General features: G+C 29.5%; 1 protein-coding gene across 6 annotated transcripts in view; it reads right to left on the bottom strand.

The window, feature by feature from the left end:
• Positions 1-3,747: 3,747 nt before the first annotated feature.
• Positions 3,748-10,432, bottom strand: part of LOC114124999 (major antigen) — a 47,200-nt gene continuing 40,515 nt past the window's right edge. For 4 of the 6 annotated variants that reach the window (XM_027988469.2, XM_027988468.2, XM_050199760.1 and 1 more), the window contains 9 exons: positions 9,479-10,361; positions 9,319-9,417; positions 7,223-7,402; positions 7,062-7,154; positions 6,751-6,883; positions 6,638-6,660; positions 6,266-6,541; positions 4,960-5,094; positions 3,748-4,516 (listed from right to left, as the gene is read on the bottom strand). In XM_027988469.2, coding sequence (XP_027844270.2) covers positions 4,343-4,516; positions 4,960-5,094; positions 6,266-6,541; positions 6,638-6,660; positions 6,751-6,883; positions 7,062-7,154; positions 7,223-7,402; positions 9,319-9,417; positions 9,479-10,361 — 1,996 coding nt within the window. In that variant the 3' untranslated portion in view covers positions 3,748-4,342. Of the gene's footprint in view, positions 4,517-4,959; positions 5,095-6,265; positions 6,583-6,637; positions 6,661-6,750; positions 6,884-7,061; positions 7,155-7,222; positions 7,403-9,318; positions 9,418-9,478; positions 10,362-10,432 lie in introns of those variants that run through there. The other 2 variants (XM_050199762.1, XM_050199763.1) reach the window with 2 other exon arrangements.

Raw genomic sequence — 10,432 nt, 5'->3', positions numbered from 1 at the left:
TTGTTTTACAAAATTATTATTGACATTTAATAGAAACGAGAGACTCGATAATTCTCAAGTTATTTTATAAATATCTCATATTTTATTATTTTGTGGAATTTGTTTTTGAAATTACTAAAGTTGCTCGAGCATAATGTATATTACATTGTATAGCTTTTGTATTTGGGGGGAAAACTATTCCCGAATCCCAAAGACGTCGCACTTAATCAAATCGGTTCCGGTCTAAATATGCAGCATAAATTTGCAAATATATGTTTGTATTGTTCGCCGTTAAGATTACAATCGCCGCTGCAGGATGTACTGTGAGTATTTTTTATATTCTTCTTTCGGCAATTTTCTATGCCGTCGTATTATACCACAGCAGTGGATACGTCGAAATGTTTGGTATCAGGTTGAGAAAAAATACATTTTCGTCTGTTTTACCGTTACCGTGAAAGGATAAACCTATTTTTAAGAATTACCGATATAATATTAGTAACGAAATACTGTGCAACGATAATTTTATAATCATAATCATTTTATGTTTAAACATAATATTGTATACAAAGTTATTAAAAACAGTACGTACTGTGTTAATCGCGACATTTATTAGGTACATTTATTGTGTGCGTGGTTGCTCAACGATCGCGTTCAATTTCGAAAGTTAAATTAATCGTACAATTTTTTTCAAATCTTAGAACTTTTCACGTTGACCGGTAGGTCGAGTGTAGGTTACTACACTTGAATGTAATATATACATTATACACATACTTTGTTGCGTACACCGAAATATGAGTTGTCATTAATCAACAGTATTAGACGTCATGTTCTTTGACAAGACAAAACGATTTATTATGAAGAGAGTCGTTCTATTATTAGAGTTTCTCGTTAAACGAAAGTTCTACGATTGATAGCTTATTCATCACAAAACTCGTCAAATTTATGAATTTATAAAAAGTCTTAAAAAATATATATATTATACTCTTAACCAAGTATTTTTGGTAATTATTGTATAGTACGAAAATATTTCATAATAGTAAAATGCACTACGAGTCTACAAATCGAATTAAATTATGATAAATTATTAAAATTCCAAAATTCAACAATTTAGATATTTTAATATTGTACTTAAATCAGTTATATTTTATGAATCGTATAGATTATAAATTTAATTTAATATTATTATTTTTTAGGTTACTGATTTTTACTTTTTTTTTACGTTAACGATTAATTTTAAACCTTACACAAATAATTATTGTTTAATTTATAAAAATTCCATTTATTATTTGAAGTGACACAGTTTATATTTTATATTTTTAAGTGCTCTTCGAGTAAGAAAATATCTATAGAATAAGACAAAATTTAAATTTTATCATTTTCAATTCAAGTCCTAACAAATTCATGTAATTAAAAATGGGATACGAAAAAAAAATAAAACAAAGTAAACCGAAATAATCGAATAAAAGGTGCTTATAAATCAAAATTAAACAAAATGTAAAAAATAACGTGAAAACTTTTTGAAATATTTAAAACACTTATAGCATTGGTTGCTTTTGTTTAAAATAACTCGTTTAGATTAATTTTACAACAAATTAAAAGGGTGAAAAAACTATACAAATCACAGTAGGTATAGAATTAATTTAAAGGAGTAAAAAAGTTAAATCCTAAAAATGCACGCAATATATAAATCTTTTTGTTTACAACTATAATATATACAGGGTGCTAAAAAAGTTTGGATTATCGCTTCCACTAATTTATACACGTGGTAATTAATTAGCTTGTATTTTTCGGATACTTAACTCGGACACCTTTATGAATGCGTATTATTTTAATGCGACCTAGCCGGTTAAATAATTACGTTCAATTATGTTTGAATTTTTTATTTTACGGTCAACCTTTTTTTTTTTTTTTTAAGGCCAAAGTCTACAAAGGAATTACCGAAATGTCCGAAACTAAGTAAGCCTAATACCGGCTTATATTTATCCGCCTGTCGCTATTACTTCTGTGACATAAATTACGAACAGGTCGATTAATTTATGTGACACACTAAAAAATCGTATGAGATGGTTCTCGGTGGGAACATTTTTATCTGAATAGATTTTAATAACGTATCGTTAACGACTGAAAATTTTATGAAAACAATGGAACAATATAATGATATATATATATATTAAAATAACATCGTCGTCAAGCTGTAAATTATAACCGTACTAGTGACCTAATGAAAAACTTAGGACCATGTGCTTTGCTTATCGTAATGTTATAGTAATTTATATAGTAATAATAATAATAATATTGTCGTGAATGAGCGTCACACGAGCGGTCTCGACGACCGGAAAACTGTGAATACCGAAAGAAAAAAACAAACGAGTTTGAACGTGTTTCACAAAATCGCGGAATTCACAACTATACATCAGTCGCAACTCGCAAGTCGTGCGCACATGTTTACCTAAACAGATATCATTTGGTTTTCTTTCGTGTAAATAACACTATACATATTATTATATCTACCTACTTACGTTGGAAACGAGCACTTTCTCTGTTGATTATCATATTATGGGCATCGCGCGCGAAAACAAAATAAAACGTCATTAGATATTACTTTTTGTAATAAACCGCCTCGCCTGCGAGTTGTAAAATTATTTCGGTTTGTTACGGGGTAATAAAACGGTGTTTATTCGCAAACAGCCACCGCCGTCTTGTTAATTTCTGTTTTTGTTTGATTTGTTTTTTTTTCTAGACAGCTGTACATAGCTGCAGTCGTAACGCGTAATGGTCGTAATACAATATGGTTAAGATTGGCAAGTTTTAATTGAAAACTACTCGAGTTTAGGTTAGGTACACTAACCGACGACCGGTCATTTCTATTGGTGGAATTCTAAATTACGATTATTAGGGCCTTATACATTTTAAAATAGCTAAAAACGATGGAAATTTATTTTTGATAAAACGTCGTTACAACGTTTAAACAGATAATATTACAACATTTTTTTTTCTTTTTGTTTGTTTAATCTATGTACAATATCAATTCGTCGCATTAACGCATATATCATCCATGGAAGTGAGAACTATTTTTCAGTCAAATTATTTACCACTTTTTATCAAGAAACACACTTAATTTATTATTTCGATCGTGTTTAACTTTAAACCTTTTTTGTGTTAGGCCTTGATTTTCTTATGTAATTTGTATTTAAATTATATATTTATTTTTATAATAATACAATAATTGCAAAATTATCATTTTAAATAAAATAAATTCATCCTTACTGCTAGAAAAAAATCCGATAAGTCGATTTATAGATAATGGGTTAGTACTTAGTAGGTACAGCGGAATATTTTAATTTGTGGTAAAAAAATAAAATCCCCTCCTCGCCATATCAACGTTGTCAAACATTAGTCACTGAGTTTTTTAAAACGTTCACACGTTTTCAACATAATATAACAACGGATGCCAACGGTTTACGAGGATGCAAAAACATTTTTTTTTTTTTTTTATTACAAACTTATGCACGGATAATCGGGTGTCTCGAAGACTTGGGAGATAATTTGGATTCAAAGCACGTTTTGACGGGTCACCGCGTCCTTCGCCGTTATATACATAGGAGAGACAATGGTGAAAGGGGTGAAGCAATTATTTTAGCCGCTAAATCGAATCCATAACCTTGCCGGTAATGTGATACAATATGAAAATAACATAAGTTTATACATGTATATATTATATAGGTACTCGAATAGACTTCGTGTCGATATCACACACATATAAGCACATTATAATAATAACGATAATATATTACAACGGTTAAACAGTCCGAATGAGAGGTGTGAACCGTAATATTAAAATATACATCAAACGTGCTATAATATCATACGTTGCGTATATGCATTTTAATAGCTGTCCGCGGCGTTATAATTGGAATACGTTTGGTAACCGCAAATGGTGTCGGTCAGGAAAATGGGAGTACACGATTATGGTATATGTATATTATACGGTCGGCGTATTTGATATTATTGTGATATTTTGTTTTATCAAAAACAGTTTTTTTTGTATAAATAATATAATAATATAATAATATACATACATAATTTTCTAATCATTCGATAACATAGAAAAAAAAATTTAATAATGTTTCCACTATTAGGTATAAAATATTAAAAGTAAACAAAATACAAAATGTTGACATAATCAATATAACGATCGTAACATGCGACGCAGTATATAATCATAACTTGATGTGTCGTATATATATTATGACGGATATTATATATTATATAATATGACGTGTTACACAGCTGGACGGTTTTGATTGATTTTTTTGCAGTAATGCTGAAGACTAGAGAAACGACGAAGGGCGGCTGACGGAGCTCATACGACGAACGGATGGTGTACGGTGATGGGCGGAAACGCCGTTCCGTCTTCGTCGTCCACCACGTTCATCATCGTAATCGTGAGAGGTTCCTGCAGGTTGACCGGACACAACACTGTCGTCGAGCGTTCCGTGCACGGGATCCTCTGCGCAAACTTCCCGTTCAGAAGCAACTTTAAACAAAAACCAAATCGTCAACGTCAATAACAATGTTTAATAATATGTTCAATAATGTTCAATGTTAAAAAAAATAATCACGCGGGGCCTAGCGCTGCGGTCGACTTGGAAAAAATGTGTAGATTACATTATATACTCTTTAGTGACGTATAAAAAAAATGTTATTACATCGCTCAAATCGTCTTCGTTGAACAGATTACATGGGCCAATAAACGAAAAAGATTATTCTGGATTTTTTTTATGCATCTAAGGAGGAGAGGATAATTAGCTCGCTGCAATAAGGATGAACAGCATACTTTTCTATGTGTTCCACTTGAAAAAATAAATACGGATGCGCACTAAAATATCAGAAAATTATAGTTGAAATACTCGGACCACCTGTCTAGTTTACCACCACAAACCAAGCATTGAAATTTTACGGGTACGGCTATCGACCTACCTCGTATAAACCAACAGGATTGGGTTTTGGCGATTTCCACGCCAGAATGATGCAGTCTGGTCCGATTTGCCTGACGACGTGCAGGCCGATAGGGTTTTCCGGTCGGATCAAGCACAAGTATTTACGATCGTCGCTCTGAAAATAGAATTATTTTTGTTTCAAATTTACCGTGAAGTAATAACGCAATTCTTATGAAGTTAATATTACTAAAAAAACTAGTTTTTGTATTTATGTAGAGGGTCTAATAATTGTTCAGGGGTCACAGTCTCTCAAAACTTAACCCCAAAGTTACGTCACACGGAAACGAACTACGTTTCGAACGATAGGTAATAACAAATAATTGCAAATACGTTGGAAAATAAGACAAACAATAATTAATCGTAAGATAGAGCATTTCGTTCAAATAAATTGTTTTCATAGATTAATTGCGTCCTAGGATTCAGTACACAAGTTTTCTATTGATTTAATGAGTTGACTGTTTACGAATGGGTAGGGCAATATTAATTTTGTTCCATTTACATTTTTTTATAAGTGAATAAGTTGCATCCGCAAAAAACGTAAAGACTATTACACGTAAATAATATTAAGTTATACAAAAAATGTTTTAGAAAATGTTACTAGCAAAATTGGCTGTAGTTAAATAATACAATTTAAAAAAAATATCTTATTTTACAATAGTTATTTTTATTATTGATATTAATAATAATAGAAAGATTTTAATAGGTAGTTATTGACGAATAATTTTTATAAATTGGTTCATATAATTTATGACGGGAGGGGTGCAAAAGTATATAATTAAAAAGGTAGGTATTTTTTTAAATATTTTTAATTATTCCACTTCCATTTTTTTGGGATGCAAATCACTGACAAAAAATTAGTATGAAGGACGTAAGTATAATATATTAGAATCCTACATACGAACTTTATAAAATTTAATACTGACGGACGTGTAAAAAAATGATTGTGCTCTAATTGGGTCGTTCGAAATGTAAAAATAAAATAAAAAACTAAAAAACTAAATATAATAATAATTGTAACACTTCTGTTCATAATAGATACTATGTGTGTTTAACTGTATTACTCAATTGGGTCGTATGCCGTAATAATATACCACGAAAAACTTTGAACGCAATAATATCGATGACTTGGCGCAAACATTACCGCGGTGTGTTTGTTATTTTTATAATCGTTTTGAACAAAAACTTCTGCAGCGCATGTGCACTGTGCCGATATATAAGATGGCCTTAAGACTATTGTTGTACGAATCGAACGGTGTTATGAAATTTTTATTTTACAACGAGCTAACCTTTTCATCCGAAGTGCACTCGGTGCCACCGTTCAAGTATTTTTCTACGGTCGTGCAATTAAAGTCGGGAGCGTATCGAGTGGATGGTACGGAATCGAGACCTCTCGTGAATTCTAATCGCCTACTCCACTTGTCGTGCTCAGATAAATATAGCAGTTCGTCAGCCAGCATCATAATTATCTTGTTTTTTTCGAAATTCTTAGCCTCCAGCATGGCCGCTTGTTTGGTTAGGTGACAAACTGTTTGTTTAATCTTAGGTGGACATTTGTATTGTACCTAAACAAACCCATCATTGTCGGTACTCAAAACAAACATTTCTTAAAAAAAAAAAATAGTATGTAACAAACTTCGGGTATAAAATTATATACTTACGGGTTTCGTAGATTCTGGGCATTCTGAAACAAATAAACAAATGTTGATTATAGGTCAATGTGTACCAATGTATGAATGATATAAAAGTCACTAATTTATGTATTATAAGTTACCATCGGACGTTGTAGTGGAGATATCTGACAAATTTAAATTGCTGTTCGAGTCTAATGTAATTAAAACGTTGTTGAAATTGTTCATAACTTTTTGTAAAATTGGTTCAAAATGTTTAAAACAGGCATCGCACGTCTGAAATACACCATTATAGATATATTATATAATAATTTGTAGCTAAAAGCGAATAATGGATTTTATTTTATTTTTCTATTTTTTAAGTGTTTTTAGAACAATATCATAAGAATTTTGTTTATGAGTTTATTTTAAATTATTATTTTAGATAGCCATATTATAAATTATAATACATTACTTGTAATTGTGTTAAGTTCGGGAATTGTGGCGTCGTTATGTGCAGATTGTTATTGTCGATTTGCTCCAAGTTTAATTTTCCTACATTATTAGTCTGATAAAAATGTAATAATTTAGATTAAGTAAATAATAAATTAAAGAAAATGTGAATGCATTGTATACTTTTAAGTTTTCACACTGCAGCTCCTCGGCAGCATTTTTCGATCCATTGTACGACATGTGTCTTTCAAAATTATCAATAATTTCTTGTTTCTGTGACAATTCTTGGTTCAATTCGACAGTTATATTTTCTTTGATTTCCTTTTCTTCTGCTAGTGCATTTCTTAAAAGTTTGACGTGTGCCTAAGAAAATATGACATACACTCGTATTTAATAATTAAATAGAAAAAAAAAACTTTTCAGTTGAAATATTATTTTGAAAATGTCTAAACAGAACGACACGTTCATAAAGTTGAAAACAAATAAATAAATTTATAATAACACAAATAGTAAGTATGTTTTTAGTTTATTTAGTTTTAATAAGTCTATACGTTATATTTTCATCAAATGTTATTAATTAACGTTTCAAACATTATTTCATTTCGATTTAAATCAGAAGCAGACTAGTTAGAGAGGTGAGTGGGAATCTGAGTCCTCGATCATGTCATATTAGTAAAAACTATATAAAATATATAATAATAAGACACCATTAATTATAATAATGATAATTGAGTGTACATTAATGTTGCTATCAGTTTTTGAGCTCGAAGAATTCTATAAATTGAATATTATGGTTAGAATATTTTTTACACTATTATCGATAAACGATGCGCTTATAATACTCGTTATACAAATTAATATAACTTCATATTTTTATGAGATGCGTTCGTATAGTTTGACGTAATACTTATACTTATTCATACATACAATTTAGTATCTACACTGTACAGTATTTACTATCCTCAAATCTTCATTAAATGTCTAAATCAACGTTTATTTATAATATGGTAAAATGTATAAAATAAAATATGTCAACATTAATATATCAATCAATTAGCTATATTATAATAATTGTAATCTAAATTACTATAATTAAATTTTCTTTCTAAAACTCTTGGATATTTAAACAGTACCTATTAGATACTAATAAATAATTCCCTTGTTAATAATTTATTCTTTATCAGAGGTATGTATTCTTTGTTTAATTTGTATTAAAATCAAATACGACAAAAATAAAAACTGTACAATCGTACACTCAAACGTGTGTTCACGTGTAATAATAACAAATGACTTGCTGCTTAATGTAAAAGGACTTACGTATTCATAAATATTCTATTAAGCTAAGCAAATTACTATTTTTTTAATTTGATGTTTGAATTAAGTTTGTATTATGCATTTTTTCTTATTAAAATATTAGTATAAAGTGTAAGAGGATAAACAATTGAATTGATATAACTATTAACTAAAAAAATATATTACATAAATTAATATAATACTAATAGACTTAATTCTGGGTCCTAATAATAAATAGTTGATTAACCAACCGAGTCACTTTACATCTAGTCTGTCCTTCATTTAAATAATTATGAAAATATTTGTATCATAAAATTTACACAATAAATATATACACAAATTATTTAGGTCCAGTAAAAAAATAACTATGAAACCCAGTGAAAAATTATTATGAAGACTAACATAAATTTATATTTACAAATATCTTATAAAATATTTTCTTTTTTCCTATATTCATAATTATTAATTTCAAATAAACGAACTCCAGAAGAATTGACTATCTTTTGGAAAGACGCTAAAAAAATTATGTAGTCATTGAATTAAACCAATAAGTCATAGTAGCTTCTATAGACGGTTCCATATTTGATATTTCAAAGAAGTTAATTAAGGTTATGATCATGGCATGGTACAAAAATCATATTTTATCTATTATTATATCCTTAAACAGTAACAACTACAGTTATATTCATTACGTATTAAGTATATCATTACTTTATTTCTATTTTGTAATAAATAAATTTTTTTTCGTGAAACATTCAATTTTTAATGATGTGAAATAGCTAGGTAATATAATTATTTGAATTAATTTTTATATATTTTTTTAAGTTATGTCCGGGGGCGCTCCGGACTTTCTTGTCTCTATAAAAATGACTGCATAATATTGCGTGCTATATTTTATAGTTTTACTAAGTTTTAACTTGATAAATAGTAATAGTACATAAAAATGTATGTATTTATAATAATAAAAGCAAAAAATTAAAAATTACCTCAAGAGTTTCAACTTCTTCTTTAAGTTCTCCGTTTGTAACGTCATACTCATCAATTTGTTTCGATAATTTTAATATAGTAGATTGGTAATTTTTTGCCTGTTAAATATTTAAACATAATTAAATTATTATTCCATGGAAAATATATTAAAGTATTTACTTCAACGTTAGATTTCTCCTCAAGTTCAGCGTACACTGACTGTTTAAAATTAATATCTTTCTGTAAGTCTTTAAATTTCATTTTCTCGCAATCTAATTGATTTCTAAGTACGGCATTTTCTGATTTAATTTGGCACACTTCATTGACGAACTGTTCCATATCATTTCTAAGTTGTGTTTCACGACGAACCCATGACTGTTTTTCCACATCTTTAGCTTTTAGTTTGTGCACAAGCTCTCTTATCTCCGTTTCAAGCCCATGTATTCTATCAAGAAGTTCTGGTTCTCTATCTCTAGAATCAGCTGATAATCGCATACGGTTCTCACGATCTGTTAACTGTTTTTGTTTTTCTGCCAGTTCTGAGCTTAGTTCTTCAATTTGCCGCTTGTAACCTTCCTCAACATTCGCCAAAATGTTATCTGCCTGTTGTAATGTCTGTTGATAGACGTTTTCTTTAAATTCAAGGTCTTGGATCCGTTTTTCCATTTCCATTCGCTCTTTAGTCATGATCTGTAGTTTCTCTAAATAATCTATGTCAGGTTCTGTAGGTTGTTTGTACTCAATAGTTGTCATTGATTTGGGTTTACGATAATGTTTACAAACAACACGCCATATATTCCATAGCACTATTGCAGGCCATGCATTTTCTAAAATTTGTAATTTACATTTTGTTTCCATTTCAGATTCTTCAAGTTCAAAATTTCTTTGCTCGTATTTATTAATCAATGCTTCCATGGAGGCCGCATGCTTACGGGCTTCGCATTTTTTTGCATTTACTTCAGACAACTCTTGGCGAAGTGCTTCGATTTCTTGGGCCTTGACAGTCAATTCTGTCTGTAGAGTATTTTTTTTTTCAGCCAGTATCATATACTTGTTTTCCAACCTGTAAATAAAAAAATTAATAAACCGTTTCTAAACAAAAACAATAATTTTTAGTAGTTTAAATACATTAAC

This window comes from Aphis gossypii, chromosome 2 (assembly GCF_020184175.1).
Source record: "Aphis gossypii isolate Hap1 chromosome 2, ASM2018417v2, whole genome shotgun sequence".
Classification (NCBI taxonomy): Eukaryota; Metazoa; Arthropoda; class Insecta; order Hemiptera; family Aphididae; genus Aphis; species Aphis gossypii.
Note: the sequence above shows the minus strand (reverse complement) of the source record. Positions and strands in the feature narration are given on the sequence as shown.